Source organism: Rattus norvegicus, chromosome X (assembly GCF_021556685.1).
Source record: "Rattus norvegicus strain SHRSP/BbbUtx chromosome X, alternate assembly SHRSP_T2T, whole genome shotgun sequence".
Lineage (NCBI taxonomy): Eukaryota > Metazoa > Chordata > Mammalia > Rodentia > Muridae > Rattus > Rattus norvegicus.
Window position 1 is genome coordinate 39323406 of NC_141554.1, and position 20931 is coordinate 39344336.

The 20931-nt window shown below is 39.6% G+C and overlaps 1 protein-coding gene across 4 annotated transcripts in view; it reads left to right on the forward strand.

The window, feature by feature from the left end:
• Txlng (taxilin gamma) overlaps positions 1 to 20931 on the forward strand; it is a 48824-nt gene that overhangs the window by 4089 nt on the left and 23804 nt on the right. For all 4 annotated transcript variants that reach the window (NM_001398782.1, XM_087599623.1, XM_087599622.1 and 1 more), the window contains 2 exon segments: positions 14561 to 14864; positions 18807 to 18898. In NM_001398782.1, the coding sequence (NP_001385711.1) occupies positions 14561 to 14864; positions 18807 to 18898 (396 nt within the window).

Below are 20931 nucleotides of genomic sequence, written 5' to 3' on the forward strand. Positions count from 1 at the left end.
CAGACACTCCAGAAGAGGCATCAGATCTCATTACAGAAGGTTGTGAGCCACCATGTGGTTGCTGGGAATTGAACTCAGGACTTGTGGAAGAGCAGTCAGTGCTCTTAACCACTGAGACATCTCTCCTTCAGGGACCTTTTAATGCCTCCATGGGTACCTGCACATACCCCCCACACATAAAGATAATTAAAAATAAAAATCTTGAACCATATTAAACTATTACTAAATTTGCTTCTAGATCTATAAACCATCTTGAAGACAAAAATATGTTTGGATTCACCTTAACCAAATCTTACATTTATATAGTGTCCTATCATTTTTATAGCATATTTGTAAATGCATTAATTCTTTTAGCATCACTCAGATGCTGTAGAGAAGGTTGGGCAGCTGACATTGCCCTCATTTACTGATGACACAGTGCTAGGTAAGGTCAGGTGATTTGCCCAAGGGATGAAGCTAAGTCTGGAACCCAATGCCCTTTCATCTATACTATGGTAATAAGTAGTGTAGCAGTGGGTAAATAGTATGGGTTTTAGAGTCAAGACTCTTGGCTCTCTGCCACTTAACAGCTCTGTAACCTTGGGCACATTTCTCATGGTACAAGCCTCGATTGGATTGTTGAGAAAGTGGGGTTGCTCCTCTCTACACCATATTAGCATTATTGTGAGGAGTGAGTTGATGTGACATTTGGCCTAGTGTGGAGTAATATAAGATTTTATATACTTTGGAAGGGATAGCATATGGTAGATGAGATTCTCTTGCTATTCTGGGTGCTATTCATTTTGTAATCCCTCTTCCAGGCTTTGTCCTCACTCCCATTCCCAGAATGTCTGTAAGAAAGCTGACAGGGCTCCGCAAGAGTACAGTTCAGAGAGGAATCATTTCTGTTCATTTTTTTCTCTTATTTGCCAAATGGATTAACTTCCATTTTTCTGGCATAGATAGTAATAAGTAAGTTGATCTAGTTACATTAATTTAACTATTGCCAAGGTTATATTTAAAAAATTATTTTTAATTATGTCTATGTATAGGGCTATGTGAGTGTCAGTGCTTGTGGAGGCCAGAAGAGGGCATTGAATTCCCTGGAGCTGAAGTGCCACCACATCCAGCTTCCTGTACATTTCTTAATTTTTCTTCAGAGCTGGGTAGCATTCCATTTTTAAAATATTCATTTTCCATTTCCAAAATTTCATTATCTATTCATCTGTTGATTGACAACTAAATTGATTCCAAGTCTTTGCTGCAGTGAATAAAGCAGTAATAAACATATACAAGTAATCTTCAAATTGATTTCCACAATGGCTGTATTAATTTTTACCCCACAAAATTTAACATCTACTCACAGTTGACCTGGATGTGATGGCAGAGACAGGCAGATCTCTGAATTGGAGGCGAGCCTGGTCTACATAGAGAGTTCCAGGATAGCCAGGGTTTCATAGTGAGACCCTGTCTCAAAACAAAACAAAATAAATTTGGACCACATTTTTATGATTCCTAGTTGAAGTACTGTTTCCACTTGCAACTAATTAAACTATTAGTTGTGAAAAAGGTACATAAAATAATCAGTGTATCCTACATTGTCAAAAATCTTTTTATTAGAATTTATTGTCTTGAGTGTTGATTTCTATATTGTATTTCCAAAGTGTCTAAAGAATGGTCTTTATTATCCCTTCTGTGAATAATAACTATTTATAACACTCATACATTTTTACCTATCTAATAGAAAGTCAAAGGAGAAAGGAGAGAAAGATAGAGCAGTAGTTTAGAAACACCTTTTCTTTTTCTGTGCCATACCATGCCAACCTCTCCATAGGGTCCCATACTAGCCTAGGCTGTCTGAAAACTCAGGATGTATGTAACCTTGTTAGCCTTAATCTTGTGGCAGTCCTGCTCCGCTGCTCTGGCTTCCCAAATTCTGGGATTATAGGCTTGAGTGACTACATACCATTAACAAGCACATTTCTCTAAAGATTGTTTGGATAGAAGTGTGGGCCTTGTTAAAAGTGAGAATATATGCTAAAAAATCTTTGTGTGTGTGTGTGTGTGTGTGTGTGTGTGTGTGTGTGTGTGTGTGTATACATACACGTGTGTGTATAAGTAGTTTTGCCATGACACAACGTGGATGTCACAAGACAGCTTGCAGAGTTGGTTGTCCATTTTTATTAGATTCCAGGTATCAGACTCAGATTGCTAGGCTTTGAGGCAAGTGCCTATATATCTCCTGGACCATCTCACAAAGCCGCAGGTAATGCTTTTGGTAAAATATCCTTTATTTAAATATTATATTTTTCTTTTTTTTTTTCCGGAGCTGGGGACAGAACCCAGGGCCTTGCGCTTGCTAGGCAAGCACTCTACCACTGAGCTAAATCCCCAACCCCTAAATATTATATTTTTTAGAGTTATTTATATTGTTTTGGTGAGGGTTCAGACAAGGACTCACTGTGTAATCTGGCCTCTAATTTACATAGATCCATTTGCCTTTGATCCTCTAGTGCTGGATCAAAGTGTGTACCACCATACCCATCTTTATTCATTCATCTATTTTTTTAAGATTTCTTATTTATTTTATTTATGAGTACACTGTAGCCATCTTCAGACACACTGGAAGAGGGCATCAAATCCCATTACAGATGATTGTGAGCCACCATGTGGTTGCTGGGAATTAAACTCAGGACTGCTGAGCCATCTCTCCAGCCCCCTCATCTGTTTATTTTATATGTTAGTGTTTTGCCTTTATGTATGTGTGCACTCATGTATGTGTGGGACAGAAGAGGACATTAGGCCCCTGCAAATGGAGTTAATGTTTATGAGCTGCCTTATGGCTCGATAGCCATTGTCTATATTCTATGGATCTTGGAGTTTTCCCCATTGCTCTTTTTTTTTTTTTTTTTTTTGAGATAGTCCTAGGTATAGCAGAAGATAACCTTGAACTTCTGGTCTTCCTATATTCATCTTCCAACTGTTGAAATTTCAAGTTACTATGCCTGGCACTTGTGCTCTCTTAACACATTTCTTGAGGATAATGAAGGTTAAAAATAAAAAATTAATGAAAAGACAAGAGAAGGAAAGAAAAGAAGTGAAAGAGAGAGATACATTGTTTCTCCTTTTTAGTTTGGAAAAGCAGCTGCTTTTTATTTTGAAGGAAGATCATTTGAGCTTAGCCATTTCGCAAATTGATACCAACCTTTATAACACTGCAAGACTGTCAAGAGAAGACAAAGTGGGAAACTGAAGGAGTGTAACTTCTAGATTACAAGACTGCCTCTCACATCAGCGCTCCTTGGCTCATGCTAAAGAAGCTGGCTATCATGTTTTTAAGAGGCTGATGGAAAGACCTATATGGCAAACAACCAAGGAAGGTCTTGGGCCAACTGCTCAAGAGGAACTGAGGCCTCAATCCAACAGCCCATATGCAATTGAACCCTGGCAACAGCTGTAAGAGTAAACTAGGAAATGAATCCTTCCCAGTCAAAGCTTCAGATAATTTCAGCCTATAGGACCCTGTAAAGGACCCAGTCAAGTCACACCCAGATTGCCAAACCATGGTAATTGAGATCATAAATAATTTAAGCTACTAAAGTTTTGTCGTAGTTGGCACAAAATCAGTTTTCCTTTTAAATAAATTAAACTTTAATTTTAATTTTTCTGGCATAATTTATAATATGGTAAATAATAGGTATAGCCCATGGCAACAAAAGTGTCTTGGTATTCTTAGTCACCACTGCCCACCCCAACCCCCCAGTGCTGGGATTAAAGGTATGCCACACAATGCCTGACTCTGTTTTTAATGGTTTTTAATTTACACTGATGTATTCATCTTGTACTGGATGTTTTTAGTTATTTATTTATTTTTCATATTTGATTAACCTTGGAGAGCTAATTCTTTTGGCAAGTGTATTCAAATTATTTCAAAGACTTTTTGTTGTTGGTGGTTTTTCAAGACAGGGTTTCTTTGTGCAGCCTTGGCTGTCCTGGAACTCCTAGAGATCTGCCTGCCTCTGCCTCCTAAGTCCTGGGCTAAAGGTGTGTGCTACCATTGCCTGGCTTTCTTCCTTTTTTAGAAAAATTGTGTATGTATTTGTTGTGTATTGCATGTGAGTATGTGTTTTGTGTATTTGGTACATGTGTATTGTGTGTGTTTGACCTTTTTTTAAAAGATTTATTTATTTAATGTATTGAGTACACTGTAGCTGTCTTCAGACACACCAGAAGAGGGCATCGGATTTCATTTACAGATGGTTGTGAGTCACCATGTGGTTGCTGGGAATTGAACTCATGACCTCTGGAAGAGCAGACAGTGCTCTTAACCTCTGAGCCATCTCTCCAGCCCCCAGCCCTCTTTTTCAAAGAGAATTTAAAATAATTTTTATGTTAGTGGGTTGTGTGGGTGTATGTGTAGGAGTGAGTGTGATTGATATAGAGGTCAGAGGACAGCTTAGAAGAATCCATTTTCTTCCACTATGGGTGATCCAGGGATCATCAAAATCAAGTTGTTAGGCTTGGCATCAATGCCTTTACCCACAGAGCTATCTCACTGGCTCTCAAATCTTATTTAGAATAGTGACATTCTTTTTTTTTTTTTTTTTTTTTAGTATTTTTTTAGAATTATTTATTTTATGTATATGAGTACACTGTAGCTGTCTTCAGACACACCAGAAGAGGGCATCGGATCCCATTACAGATGGTTGTGAGCCACCATGTGGTTGCTGGGATTTGAACTCAGGACCTCTGGAAGAGCAGTCAGTGCTCTTAACCTCTGAGCCATCTCTCCAGCCCCCGAATAGTGACATTCTTTTTGTCGTGTATGGATTGTCATTATTTATTTAGCTATGTTTTAGATTGTTTCCAGATTTTGCATGGTACAAAGTAGTGGTTTGGTGAATATCCTTTTGGATTCCAGTGAAAATATCTGTATCTGCTTGTAAATCAAGCAGAATTGCTAGGTGAAAGCGGATATGTATTCAGATGTTGGTAGAGATTGTTTACCTCTACAAACCTCAGAAATACTAATTTAGATATTTTGACAGTTTATTGATTGTCCTATTTGGGCACATTGGGATTTGTTTTATTTTTTTTTAATCTTTAAAATTTGGTAGGTATTAGCTGGGTGTGGTATAGCATACCTTTAATCCCAGAGGGAGGGGGTTGGGGATTTAGCTCAGTTGTAGAGTGCTTGCCTAGCAAGCGCAAGGCCCTGGGTCCTCAGCTCAAAAAAAAAAAAAAAAAAAAAATCCCAGAGGGAGGCCGACCTTTGAGTTTGAGGCAATCCTTGTCTATAGAGTGAGTTCCAGGATAGCCAGAACTACACAGAGAAACCTTCTATCTCAAAAAACAAACAAATATTGGTAGGTAAAAGTCAATACCTTACTTTAATTAGAATTTAAATTTAAAGATCAATTTATTATTGTTTATGCATGTATGAATGTCGTGCATGTGTGGGAATCACGAGAATTTCTGGAAGTTGGCTGTCTCCTTCATGGGTTCAAAGAATTGAACTCAGGTTATTAGGCTTATGCAGCAAGTTCTTTTATCCACTGATAGATCTTGCAGGCCCATTCATTGGCATTTAAATATATGTTTATCATTTTATATGTGTGTGTGTGTGTGTATACACACCTACGTGAGTTTGTGTGCCTTCTGCTTGTGGGAGCAGTTGGAGGCGAGAAGACAATTGTTCTAGAGTTACAGGCAGTTGTGAGCTGCCCTGTGGGGGCTGGCAACTTCACCCAGGTCTTCTGAAAGAACAAGTGCTCCTAACCGTTGAACCATCTCTCCAACCCGCCTGACATTTTATTCATAATTCTTTTATTATGAGCAAGGTTGAAATGTTTTTCTCTATTGGACATTTTTAGTTTTTTAGTTGTGATATACCTATTCACAAGCCCTTGAAAACTAGGGCTTTCTGTGGCTTTTGGGTTAGTCTCAAGTTTTCAGTTACCATTTCGTGACTTGACTGTACATCCCTCCTCTCCGGGGTTGTTTGTGGTTGACACTTTTGATGATTCAGTTTTGCTTTACCTGCAGGTGTGTGAACACCACTTTGTCTCCCTCACTCCCTCCCACTCCCTCCTAATATGGTTTAGGCTATGTCCTAAATCATTTGTTTCCTTTACCAATTTTAAGTGACTCCAGTTTTAATATTTGTGTGGTTTATACTTAAACATTGTGCAATATAATTAGGAACTCTCAGATAAGTATTTCATGAGTAAAATATAAATTAAATATCACCAGTCATTTTATATTTTGAGAGGAATAATTTTTTAAAATTTATTTTGTGTTCAGAAGTTGACATCAAATAATATCTGTGATATTCTTCTATCTATCTATCTATCTATCTATCTATCTATCTATCTATCTATCTATCTATCTATCTATCTATCCTCTTTATGTAGCCCTGCCTGTCCTAGAACTCACTTTGTAGACCAGGCTAGTCTCAAACCCCCAGTGTTGGGATTAAAGGTATTTGATATTATGCCTCACTGGAACCTTAATTTTTGAGACAGGTCTCTCATTGAATCTGGAGCTCATCAATTCAACTAAGCCATCTGGCCAGTGAGGTCTTAAAGGTCTGCTTTTTTCTCTCCTCCCACCCCTGATCTCTAGTGTCCATCCCTGTTCCTATTGAATGTGGGTGCCAGGAATCTGAACACAGGTCCTCCTATTCATGCAGCAGATATCTTACTGACTGAATCACCTCCCTACTTCCTAATGTGTTGTCTTGTGAAGAATATAGGTATAATCTGGGTGTCGTGTGCATTATAATCCCAACACTTTGAAACCTGAGGCAAAGAGGGTTATAATAAATTTAAGGTCACCTGGTATATATAGTGTATCCTTGTCTCAAAAGACAAAAACTGACAAAATAAGCAAAAAATTGGCATAAAAATTATACAGATATATACACCAAAATTTAATAAATACTAGTACATAGTAGCTATCATTTGATGTGTTAAAAGTAAAAGCCATTTCATTTTGTTGTTCTGTTCTAACACAGAAAAACCTGGAATTGTTAAAGCATCGATGCTGGGTTTGGTGGTGTACCCCCGTAAAACCCTGTGTTTAAGAAGCAGAGACACATTGATCTCTGTGAGCTCAAGGCCACAGAGGGCCACATAGTAAGAACCTGCCCCACAAAAGGAGACACTTAGTTGGATTTTACACTTTCTAAAATATTTGAGTGGGGTGGGCTTTTTTCTGGGAGGGGGAAGGGATAGTGGTGCATTTTGTTTGGTCTCTGGAAACTAGATATGCATGTAGAGGGCGTTGGATCCAGTCCCTAGAACTGGAGTTAGACAGTTGTGGGTTCTGAGAATGGAACCTGGGTCCTAGGGAAGAGCAGCCAGTGCTCTTAACTGCTAGGCCATCTCTCCAGATCCCTAATTTTTTTTAAAGACAAGTGTCCTGGTATACAGCTGAGTAGCTTGGAATTAATTAACTTTGTAGTCCAGTCTAGGCTACTCAGATTCAAAGTGATCTTGTTTCCCTCAGCTTCCTGGGTGCTAGGATGGTAGGCATAAACTACCATGCCTAGGAGCTTTGTTTTTAACATTTATTTTTAACATTTTCATTTATTTTTTAATTTTTTTTATTTCTCATGTGTCCATGTGTGTGAATATCCATATGCCATAACACACAAGTGGAAGTCAGAGAACAACTTAGGAGAATTGGTTCTTTCTTTTACCATGTGGATTCTGGAGATTGAACCCAGGTTGTCACTTGGAAACAAACACCTTTACTTAATCTTTTTTTTAAAAATATTTATTTATTATATATAAGTACATTATAGTTGTCATCACTCACACACACACACACACACACACACACACACACACACACCAGAAGAGGGCATCAGATCTCATTACAGATGGTTGTGAGCCACCATGTGGTTGCTGGGATTTGAACTCAGGACCTCTGGAAGAGCAGTCAGTGCTCTTAACCACTGAGCCATCTCTCCAGCCCAATCTTTTTTTTTAAAGATTTATTTATTTATTATATATATAAGTACACTGTAGCTGTCTTCTGATACACCAGAGCTGTCTTCTGATACACCAGAAGAGGGCATTGAATCTCTTTACAGGTGGTTGTGAGCCACCATGTGGTTGCTGGGAATTGAACTCATGACCTCTGGAAAAGCAGTTGGGTGCTCTTAACCACTGAGCCATCTCTCCAGCCCCCCTTTACTTAATCTTAACCTTACGTAGCTGATTGGTCTTAAATATTTAAAGTTGATCTGCCTAAGCCTCCCAAATGGTTCAGTGCAGATGTCCACTATAATGCTGTGCAGAAATAACCATTTTAAAAATAATTTCCTTTCAACATTTTATTGTGCTTATATATATTTATATATGAACATCCATATATAATGTGTATAAAATATAAGACATACTCTTTTGTGTTTTTATTTTATAAGATTTATGTATATGAGTACACTGTAGCTGTCTTCAGACACACCAGAAGAGGGCATCAGATCCCATTACAGATGATTGTGAGCCACCATATGGTTGCTGGGAATTGAACTCAGGACCTCTGGAAGAGCAGTCAGTGCTCTTAACACCTCTCCTGCCCCTTGTGATTTTTTTTTTAATCTTGGTATTAGGATTTGAACCCAAGTCCTTGCACATAGTAAACCAAGTGTACTACCACCAAGCTATATCATGCCCATCATTTGTCTTTTAAGTATTATTTTCAGATCATCTCCATTATTTTTGATTTTTGTTGTTTGAGTCAAGTTCTCATTGTATGTCTTCTAAGTGCTGAGATTACAGCTCTGTGCCACCATGTTCAGTTTCTCTTTATTACTAAGTAGACTATGCTAAGACAGCTAGGACACAGTACAAAGATGTTTGTTTAGAAGTAGATAGAGGATAATTACAAAGTAGTCAGTTGTTGAGGTTACAAGCATGGACTGAGAAACTTAAATTGCTAGGGTTCAAATCTTTGACCTGCAATATACAGTGACTTTTGGCCATCCACTTTGCCAGGCCACTGTTTGTTTATCTGTGTAAGAAGTGATCAAACTTTCGTCCTGACCTTGTGTAGACGAAGTTGGTTACTAGGAGGTGCTTACCACGGTCCACGGTTGTAGTATTCACTATGTTAGCTGCTATAGCTCTAGGCCACATGGAAGAAAACACCTAGAATGCCCAGGAGACAGGAAGAAAGCAAGTTCCTTTTATGTTTTATTTTAAATATGGGGTCTTATGTATCTAAGTTGACCTCGAACTCCTGATCTTCCTGTTTTCAACTCCCAAGTGGCAGGCATGTATGGACCTTCATGCGAAGTTTAAAACAGTCCCAGGAACCTAACCCAGGACTTCCTACAAACTTAGCTACAACCCCAGCCTCTGAAGTAAGAAAATTCATTGACTACATGATCCAGAATACTCTTGAAAAATAAGAAGGACTAGAAAATCATTCACTTGTTGGCATAAAAATTTGTTTCCTATTTAATGGTCTAGTATAGAAGCTGAAGAACACTGGTAAGTAGAAAATGCACTTGCTAGTTCAGTAACATGTGTTGATTTCAACCTTAGTGGAACTAGGCTTATTCAAAACCAGAAAGTAAGTTGTCTTCCATTAGCAAATAGGAAAAAAACCACCACAATACTATTGCATCTAAATTAGTTACTAGGAGACAAGGGAGAGATAATCCTGCCTTGTTTAAAACAATAATAGTGGCACATCTTTGATATCACAGGAATTTAGAGATAGAAGTAGCTACAAATATTAAAAAATCACTGGGCAGTGGTAGCGTAGCACTCAGGTGGCAGAGGCAGGGGATCTCTGAGTTTGAGACCAACCTGGTCTACAGAGTAAGTGTCTTTTTCTTTTTTTCTTTTTTTTCTTTTTTTTCTTTTTTTTCTTTTTTTTTTAGTATAGAATAGAGTTTATTTGGGGGCTTAGAAAGGGGAACTGAGAAGGTCGTAGAAGCAGAGAAAGAAAGGAGACAGAAAGAGAAGAGGCCGGCAGGAATACATGGAGAGAGAGGGGGGAATGGGAGAGGGAGAAAGGGACCCCATTCTTTAATTTAAATAATTTAAATGCCCATTAATTGGCAAATGGATTAATAAAATGTGGTTTGTGTCTGCAGTAAAGTAGTGCTCAGCCCGCATAAAGGAAATACTAATAGGTGCTGCAGCTTGGAATACGCACATGTTAAATGAAAGAAGTCAGAAAGGACTGTGGACTTGGACTCCACTTACAGAAAATGTCCAGAATAGACTATATAAATAGAGAAAGTGTAGGAAAGAGGATTGATTACCTAGGCTTGGGGTTAGTGGGGAAGGTAAAAGACTGATAACTAAAAAGTATAAGGGATTTGTTGTTACTTTTGCTGCTGCTGCTGCTGCTGCTGCTGTTTGTTTGCTTTCCGTCTTTTTTTGAGGAAGTATTTCTTGTAGTTCAGGGTGGCCTTGAACTCCTGACCTTCTACTTCCATTTTCCTTATACTGGGATTATACATTTGTGCTACCACACTGGGCTCAATGTCTCTAAAAGTCCATCTTCGCTACAGATTGAAAAGGAATAACACCACAACGTGTTTATAAAGACACTTTGAATTGTCTTCATATTTTCCTAAGTGCTGTTCTCAAAGGTGCTCAAGCCTCTACTCAGTTGGGATTGCTGGGGGGAGGAGGAGGAGGAGAGAGAGGACATGGCAAAAACAAAGGGGCTTCTCAGAGCAAGCTTCTGACTCAAGGCCATAGCTAGCCTCAGGTGGAGTCAGGATCAGAGGGAGTACAGTAATGGGAAGGCAGGACTCCCAACAGAATTGCAGAGGACCTAGGTTTGGTTCCCAGTACCACACGACAGCTCACAACCATCTGGTTTGATATTCTCTTACAACTTGTCATGGGACTCTGCCAGCTCAGCTTGTTCCACTGTTCATCTCCCTCAGTAGTCAGCAACATACAAGCCACCTCTCCATACTTCATAGTTGGCTCCCCTGCAGTGGGCTTACTATTTTGGGCTAGATTTTGTGAAGTTCCATTGTCTTATGGTTTCATGGCTGTGAAGAGACACCACAACTGAGGCTGGCTTACAATTTCAGGGGTTCAGTCCATTATTGTCAGGGTGGGAAGCATGGCAGACTGCAGGAAGGCATAATACTGGAGAAGCCAAGAGTTCTCTACATCTTGACATACAGACAGCAGGAGAAGACTGTGCTACGCAATAGTGACACATATTCTTCAACAAGACCACACCTACTCCAACCAGGCTCTACCTCCTAAGAGTGCCACCCTGTGGCTGAGCATTTAAACATGTGAGTGTAAGAAGGCCATACCTATTCAAACCACCATACCATGGGACCTTGACCTAGTGCTCCATCTCAGCCATGGTGCACACCAGCTGCTCCTTACACTTAGGTACCTGCTTCTTTCAGCATTATAGCTGCTTTTCATAGGAACGGATTTTTAATTTCCTTAGGGAAAAAGATTTGTTTCTTATAACTCTTTAAGTAAGCTGGTTATGGTGACACATGCCTTTAATCCCCAAACTCAGGTGACAAATGCAGGGAGATCTCTGAGTTCAAGATCACCTGGTATATGTAGTGAGTTCCAGGACAGTCAGGCTACATAATGAGACCCTGACTCAATAAAACAAAACCAAATAAGTAGTTTGTAGTGTGTGTGTGTGGGGGGGGGGGATGTGTGAGAATGAGAGATAGAGAGAGCGAGAGTGCACATACCTATAGAAACCAGAAGAAGGTACAGATCCTCTGTAGGTGGAGTAGCAGGTAGTTGTGAACTATCTGCCATGGGTTCTAGAGGCAGAACTCAGGTCATTTGAAAGAGCAGCACATACTCAATAATTGTTGAGCCATATCTCTAGCTCCTCGTTGTAAAACTCCTCTCATCCCCAAACAGGATCTCATCTCATTACATAGTCCTCCAGAGTGCTGGGATTAAAGGGGAGTACTACCACACCTAGCATACTTGTGCAACTTTTAACAAACTTTGAAGTTCAGAAAAGTACAAAAATTATGAACACTTGGACTTGATAAATTTTTTTCTGTTGCTATGTTTATTGGATAGTTTATGTATTTACATTTCAAATATCCCCTTCCCTGGTTCCCCCCTCTCCCATCCCCTTCTTCCCCTGCTTCTCTGAGGATGCTCCCCCACCCACTCCTACCTCAATACCCTGGCTTTCCCCTGCACTGGAGAAAAGAGCTTTCACAGGACCAAGGCCCTCTCCTCCCATTGATGCCAGACAATGCCATCCTCTGCTACATATGTGGCTGGATCCATGGGTCCCCAAATGTGTACTCATTGGTTGGTGGTTTAGTCTCTGGGAGCTCTGGGATGTCTGGTTGGTTGATATAGTTGTTCTTCCTACTCCCTCAGTCCTTTCTCTAACTCTTCCATTACTGTCTCCAGTCTCAGTCCTATGGTTAGCTGCAAGCATCTTAATCTGTATCAGTAAGGCTCTGACAGAGCCTCTCAGGAAGGCTTTCGTCCATATCAGGTTCTTGTCAGCAAGCACTTCTTGGCATCAGTGACTGGGTTTGGTGGCTGCATATTGGATGGATCCCCAGGTAGGGCAGTCTCTGGATGGCCTTTCCTTCAGTCCCAGCTTCATTCTTCGTCCCTGTATTTCCTACTGTGAGTATTTTGTTCCCCCTTCTAAGAAGGGCTGATGCATCCACATTTTTAGGAAGTGAACATCTGTGCTATCCCATCTATGTCAACAAATATTACCAAAAATCTAGGAAGCTCATCCAATGGCTTATTTCTAGTAATATCTATTCACCTAGCTTCTTTTTATGTATAAATTGCTCCCTTCAGTAAGTATTCTTTGAAGCCTTCCTCTTGACGTTAAGTCTCTGGAAGCCATGCTTCCACATATGTGTTTGCATTGTGTTCATTTTCATGGCTCAGTGCTCTGAACATACTGCAATTGATAATTCTTCTATTCAGTTGATTTAGTTTTAGGACCACTCCAAGTAGTGCTGCTTTAAACATATTTTGGCCTTTCAGTGCACCTATGTTCACACTTGGGCGAAATCCTAGGAGTGGAATTAAGTGGGTTAGAAGCTATCCATATTGCCAAAGAATTGCAGTGCCAATTTGTTCTCCAGAGAACATTGTCACTGGCCTGCAATTCCAACACTTGGGGCGTTGTATCTGGAAGACTAGGAGTTCAAGGCCTTTTTGGAGATATAGTCCATGCTAGGCCAGCTTGAGTTACACATGACCCTGTCTTAAGAGGAAAACAGCACCATAAAAGCACAGAAATTGATTTATATCAATCGTAGATCATACAAGATAAGTAGTAGTGACCTTAATGTCTTCATTCCTGTCTACACCGACCCTTCAATTTTTAGTTCTTCAGTTTGGATATGCTACAATTTGAAATACATTTTATTTTATTTTAATTGTGTGTGTGTGTGTGTGTGTGTGTGTGTGTGTGTGTGTATAGGTATGTACATGTAAGGGCGCTGCCTCTGAGCTATGCATAACATGACCCTGCCTTGAATAAAGATATGATAAAAGAATATAAGGTGGGGTTGGGGATTTAGCTCAGTGGTAGAGCGCTTGCCTAGGAGGCGCAAGGCCCTGGGTTCGATCCCCAGCTCCGAAAAAAAGAACCAAAAAAAAAAAAAAAAAAGAATATAAGGTAAAAACAATGATTGAAGGGAGAAGAAAAGCAGAGTAAATTCCCTTTTGGTTTGTTTTTTATGGATGCTTCCATATTAGTGATAGAGCCATTTAACATACCTGTCTCAATTCCTAGGGTATAAATGATAGAAGTTCATTATTTATCCACCTAATGTTCCAGTGTGTGTTTTTTTGCAGGGAGAATGGCTTTCCTGTATGTGCATGGAATTTGAGCTAGGCCGCTTGTGTCCTCTGACCCCGCCATCTTACAGCACCTTGGTGACCTCGTATTTAACCAGAGTGGGGAAGAGATGGAGGACCAAGACCATGTCCTTCTAAGAATAAAAATCTGATTGCTAAAGTGACACTCACAGCCTGGACTAACATGGAGGTCAACAGACTGGGGGATATATAAGTGGCAGCCTGGATGCTGCCACATGTCCCTCAGTTCCTACTGCACTAGATACTTTGGGAGATAGTTTTTGGTGGATAGCCACCTAGTGAGCTAGCTGCACTGTCCTGTCATCTTTAAGATAACAGGATAGTTAGCATTTTGCACCTCGGGACAGTGCACTGTTTAAAAGACATTAATTATGTTTAAATCATGAATTTTATGGGGAATAAGTTTAGATTTATTACTAACTGGCATTCTTGCCTCCTTTGGTAGTGCATGTATATTTAGGCTTAGTTTTAGCTTTAGCTGTTGGCAGTGCTATGGATGAGACCCAAGGGCTCTTGAAGCAAAGCACTGCTACCTCAGAGTATGCCCAGCTGCTTTTCTTTAATAGCCTCATGTTTAACAGTTTAGATCATGTCTCAGTGAAACTCAAACGCTCCCTTATTTACATGGAAAACGCAAACCACTGAGTAGAAGAACCATTAAGCTATGGCATGCCATTGATTATAAATATTGATTCCAGTCAATTTAACTCTTTCCATCTTTCTCCTCTTTCCTCCAGTTTGAAATTGGTACAATGGAAGAAGCTAGAATTTGTGAGTTAGGAGTAAAAGCAGACATGGTATGTAAGTCTCAAGCAAATGATATTCTTCAGCATCAAGACTCCAGTTGTGGTGGTACAACTAAGAAGCATTCACTGGAAGGGGATGAAGGCAGTGACTTTGTAACGAACACCAGAAATTTGGTGAGCTCAGTATTCTGTACCCAGGAGACAAGAGAAGAAATTCCTGGACGAGAAGCTCGAACAGGTCCTCCTGATGGCCAGCAAGATTCAGAGTGCAGCAGGAACAAAGAGAAGACCTTAGGTAATAAGTCTGGTCATTAGTTGCATGTTTCACCTATTGGTCATTTTATTCCCATTGTGTCCCACACAGGTGATCATGAACACTGCTAGGTTGGTTATGCTTAACTAAAACACCTGTTATGGGCCAGTGAGGTAGCCGGGTGGGTGGAGGTACTTGGTGATAAGCCCTGGGATCCCTGGGACCCACAATTGTCAAACACAACTGCTACAAGTTGTCTTCTAACATCCACACATGTACTGTGACACACACACACACACACACACACACACACACACACACACACACACACACACACAGAGTCAGTATAAAACCCCTGTTACCTCAGGATAGTCAGCTTGCTTGCTGCAGTTAAGTACAGGAGGTGGAAAGAATAGGAGGCTTAGTTATTTCTCTATATAATCAGAATCAACTCTTGATAAAATTTGAGGATAGAGTGGCATTTGACTTGCATTATTTGCATCTTTACTAGGCTGATCAAAAAGTATGGGGAAATCAGTTTAAGACTAGACATTCCAGCACTCAGAAAACAGAGGCAGGTAGATTTCTGTGAGTTTGAGGCCAGCCTGATCTAGAGTTCCAGAACAGCCAGGGATACACTGAGAAACCCTGTCTTGAAAAATAAAACAATAAAAAAGGACCAGACATAAAATTCTATAGGCAGTATGTTAACTGTATTTCAGAAACTATACTTCAGGTTTCAAAGGTATTTTTTGCTTTCTTCTACATAGCTTGTGATTTAGATAAAAAATTGTGATGTGCTTAATCTTTTTTGGTTTTTTGAGACAAGGACTTCATATAGTTTGGACTGACTTCAAACTTTGTATCACTGAGGCTGGCTTTTAACTCCTAATCCTCTTGACTTAACTCCCAAGTGCATCAAGGCATGCGTGCCTGGCTGAACGTTAAACTGTGTGTTGTTTATTGTGTCATTGTCCTCCATGCCAAGGATTGAACCTCATGCATGCTAGGCATCTTGTAATATGCTGAATCTCAGGAAGATTGCAATCTCCTTTGAGTCTCACTGGTTACCCCTTAATTTTTTTTGAAGGTCTCACTATGTAGACCTGGCTGGCCTGTAATTTGCTATGTAGACCAGGCTGCCTCAAACTTATAGATAACCACCTATTTCTGCCTCCTAAGTGCTACAGTTAAGTTTTCCACCACATAATTTACATCCATAAGAGGTGTTTGTTTTTGTTTTGAGATGGCCTCACTATGCCCTGGCTGATGTGAAATTTAGTATGTAAACTAAGCTGGCCTTGATCTTCCCTAAGGTTTGCCACCACACTCAGCTCTGTAGGTGTTTATATGTTTAGAGTTACCTTTCTGTTGGGAAGGGGTTTTCTTTTTTGTTTTGTTGTTTTGAGACAAGGTCTTGTATGTAGCCCAGGCTAACCTTGAACTCAGTCTGTAACCAAAGATGACTCTGACCTGAATCTTTTGTCTTAACCTCCCAAGTCAAATTGTGGCTATAAGTGCATGCCACCATAGCTTGCCTGTGTTTCCTTTCTTATTAACATACTCTCCTTTAAAATGTAAAAGTTAAGGAATATGAAAAGTAATTTTAATTCCTTAGAAATGGCACCTTTCCTAAATCAGTACTCGCTATATGAACAAGCAATTCAGCAATTCTGTTTCTAGGCATATATACTCAAGAAGATTAAAAACTTGTATACACAGAAGTTTGTAGACAATGTCAATCTATATGATCCAATACTGCTTAGCATAGGAGGGAAGGGAGCATTGGTACAGTCTTCATGGAGGAATATAGCAAACTGTTTTGCATTGTAAAAGGAGCCAGACTCAAAATGCTCTGTATTGTATATATTCTCTTGTATGAGACATCCAGAATTGTGAAAGTTGTGGAGACAGAAGGTAGATTTGTGGTTGCCAGAGCTGAGGTAGATAGAGGTGCAAGGAGTAACCCTTACTGGGTATGGTTTGTTTTAGGGGTAATAAAAACACTTACCAATTAGATAGTTGTCATGATTGTACAACCTTGTGAATATACTAAATTGTATATTTTTTTCATTTCTTAGCTTTTCTCTAGACAAAATTATATATTTTGAAAGTGAATTTTATGCAGGTGAATAGTACACTTACCATTCCAGCTTCTCTGGAGGCTGAGGCAAGAGGATTGTTTGAGCCTAGGAGTTCGAGACCAACCTGGGCAGAGTTTCTCTAAAAACAAAAAATTAAATTCAAAGTAAAATTGTTAAAGATTTATTTTATGTGAGTACAGTGTCTTCAGACACACCAGAAGAGGGCATCGGATCCCAGTACAAATGGTTGTGAGCCACCATGTGGTTGCTGGGAATTGAACTCAGGACCTCTGGAAGAGCAGTCAGTGTTAACTGCTAAGCCATCTCTCCAGCCCTTTTTCTTTTTTAAATTAAAAGTAAATTAAAAGTGAATTGTATGCAAATTATGTTTCACATAAATAAGTTCTAGCACTGAAAACAAACAAACGTAGGACAAAAGTGTTAGAGTTTACAAATTCTCACAATGATATTATTAGTTTTGGGCCAAATGGCTTTTGGGTTTTACTAATAAAATTTTATGTGGATAGAAAAGTTTTCTCATTTTTTTTTAGAGGTAGACAAAGGCATCTTACTCTGTTGGGATCTTTCATAGGCTCAAACCACCACTGTGCTCACATTAAAAAGTATTCAGTTTTGAGGTCATTCTGGTTTCTTCTCCCCATGAGAATCTGTATACCAGTCACTGATGAGATAGCTCATTTGTAAGAGTGAACATTTTTTTTTCTTTTTTCTTTTTTTCGGAGCTGGGGACCGAACCCAGGGCCTTGCGCTTCCTAGTCAAGCGCTCTACCACTGAGCTAAATCCCCAGCCCCAAGAGTGAACATTTTTAAAAGTGAAAATGGTGTCTTGGGGCTGGTGAAATGGCTCAGTGGTTCAAACTAATGCAGATGATCCAGGTTTGGTTCCCAGCACATCTGTAACTCCAGTTCCAGGGAATCAGACACACTCTTCTGGCCTCTGTGGGCACTAGGTACACATGTCATGCACATACACACAGGCAAAACACTTACATACACAAAAGCAAATCAAAAGAAAGAAAGAAGGAAAGAAAGAAAGAAAAAAGAAAAGAAAAGAAAAAGAAAATGGTTATTATTTTTTTTTAAAGCCAGGCATAGTGGCATACACCTTTATCAGTCAGTACTCAGGAGGCAGAGGCAGGTGAGTTCAGGGCCAACCTGGTCTATTACATAATGAGTTCCAGGACAGCCAGGGCTATTGAGAAACCACTCCACAAAAGTAAAAATTAAAAAATAAAAATATCACCCAAAAATATTCTTTGCCCCCCTTTTTTTTTTTGGAGCTGGGGACTGAACCCAGGGCCTTGCACTTGCTAGGCAAGCGCTCTACCACTGAGCTAAATCCCCAACCCCATCTTTGTCATTTTGAATCTGCCATTTGTCTTAGCATAGACACCTAATGGTTAGACAGGAGAATATTTAGCTCTTCCATAAGGATTCTTAGCTGGCAGTGCTAGTGAGTGTAGAAATCCAGGATGGGAATGGAAGAGGAACAGAGGAGGGTCTGTCAATCCAGAATGTAAAAGTAGCTCCTCACCTTCCTGAGAATTCAACCCAGGCCACAGTAACCAACTGTTGTTCCACTTAGCTGTGTCACTAAAGAGTTTGTTTGATTTGGCTGTGGTTTTCTGATACAGGGTCTCACTCTGTGGCCCAGGATGGATGGTCTTGAACTTGAGGATCTTTTGCATGTCCCAAGTAATGGTTTAAGAAAACACACCCAGCTCAAATACAAAATTGAACTGGCAAATACCATTATTTCTTGTCGTAGGTAGAAATTATTTTGTTCTGAGATTAGAACATGGGAAGTATTGGTGACTTCAGAGGTCATATTTTCTCTTATTATTATTCAGGACTTATTTCTTACCTTGTTAATCATTAGGAAAAGAAGTTTTATTACTGATGCAAGCGCTAAACACCCTTTCAACCCCAGAGGAAAAGCTGGCGGCTCTGTGTAAGAAATATGCTGATCTCGTGAGTATTCAATCATAACTTTAAGGGCCATAAAATATAACAATATTATGTGTGCTCGATAAGCTTTTTAAAATATAATTTTGATATAGCTTAAAATGCAAAATATTTTATTCAAAAATTGGAAGAGAGAATCTGATCTATTGGTCTTTCATGGTTTTCATGATTCTGTTTATTGATTGATTGATTGATTGATTGATTCTTGGTTTTTACAGATAAATTCTTGCCATGTACCTTGGCAGGCCTAGAACTTGCTATGTAGACCAAGTTGGGATTAAATAACTCCTAGAAGTTAGCCTGTCTCTGCCTCTGCTTTCCAGTGCTAGGAATTAAAGGTATATGCCAGCATATCCAACTGATTTTTCTAGCACGTAGAGAACAGCATAGTGCTAAGCTGTGGTGTAGACTGTTTCCTTTCCTTTGTATTTGAGACAGAGTCTGGTTTTATTGTAGATGTAGTCTTCAGCTTCTGGGCTCCTCTGATCCTCTTGCCTGAGTCTTAATATTAATAGTTAAAATTATAAGCATATACCATTGTACCTAGCTAGAATAAATTTTGTAAAATTCAGTGTTAGGAATTATTTATTTAGAGAGTGTTTGCGTGTGTGTTTGTGTGTTTGTATGCACATGCGTGCATGCATGTACCCACATACGTGTGTGTGCCATGTGCCTATAGTGCACCTGCATGTATGAAGCTTGGGTTTCATTCCCAGCACTGTATAAAACAATATTGTAGTGCACACCTGTACTCCCAGGACTTGAGGGGTAGAGGCAGGATTAGCAGTTCAGTGTCATAGTGTCATAGGCAGTTTGAGACCAGCCAGCCTGAGATATAAGACCTTGTTTCAATAAAAATCTTTTGAGATAATATTTAGATTTGTTAATAGTTAATATTTTCCTAACTTTGGAAGAAAAGATCTAGTTTTCTTTTGTTTTTGTTATTGTTTGAGATAGAGTCTTATGTAGCCTTAATTGTTGTGGAACTTGCTATATGGACTAAGCTGGGCTTGGATAACTCCTTCTGTAACCCATTAGTTGAGATAGTAAGTGGTAAGGCTCTCATCCTCTCCCCTTATATGTGGGGGTGGTGCTGGGGGAATGATACAACTGTGGCAAAAAAAAGTTAGTGGAAGGTCACTGGGTCTTTCCATCTTACTGTCTTGAGAGGGTTTTTTTTTTTTACTAAAGTTGAAACTAGTGGTCCTTATAACACACACATCTCTCCCCCAAATGACACAGGGATAACATGTATTTATATAACTATGCCTGGCTTTTTTTTTTTTAATTTTTTTTATTTATTCATTTATTATATATAAGTACACTGTAGCTGTCTTCAGATACACCAGAAGAGGGCATCAGATCTCTTTACAGATGGTTGTGAGCCACCATGTGGTTGCTGGGAATTGAACTCATGACCTCTGGAAGAGCAGTCGGGTGCTCTTAACCGCTGAGCCATCTCTCCAGCCCTATGCCTGGCTTTTTATATAGGTATTGGGGATTTGAACTCATATACTCAAGCTTGTCCAGAAAGCAATCCACTGAGTACCTTTGGGATGGGTCTCTTACACCGTTAAAAAGCATTATCAAAATACACAAGTTGGGCTCAACAGTAGACTGCGTACTGCTCTGGCAGAGGACCTGGCTTGGATTCCTAGCACAGGTCCCTCAGAACTGCCTGGAATTCCAGTTTTAGTATTGGGTCTGATGCCCTTTCTGACCCTAGTGGGCTCCTGCATTCTTGTGCAGGAACTCATACACCCACTCAAGCATGCATAGAGACACACAAAATTAAATAGTTTTAAAAGAATTAAAACAAATTGTCTAGGTTTGGTAGTTCACATTTGTAATTCCAACACTTCGAAGGCTGAGGCCAGAGGATTGCTGTGAGTTTCAGGTCAGCCTGGGATATACAACAAGACTTTGTCTGAAAAAAACAAAACAAAACAGGAAAAAAAAATGGGCCAGCAAGATGACTGAGTTGGGGGCTGGAGAGACGGCTAAGCAGTCTCTGCTGCTCTTCCAGAGGTCCCGAGTTC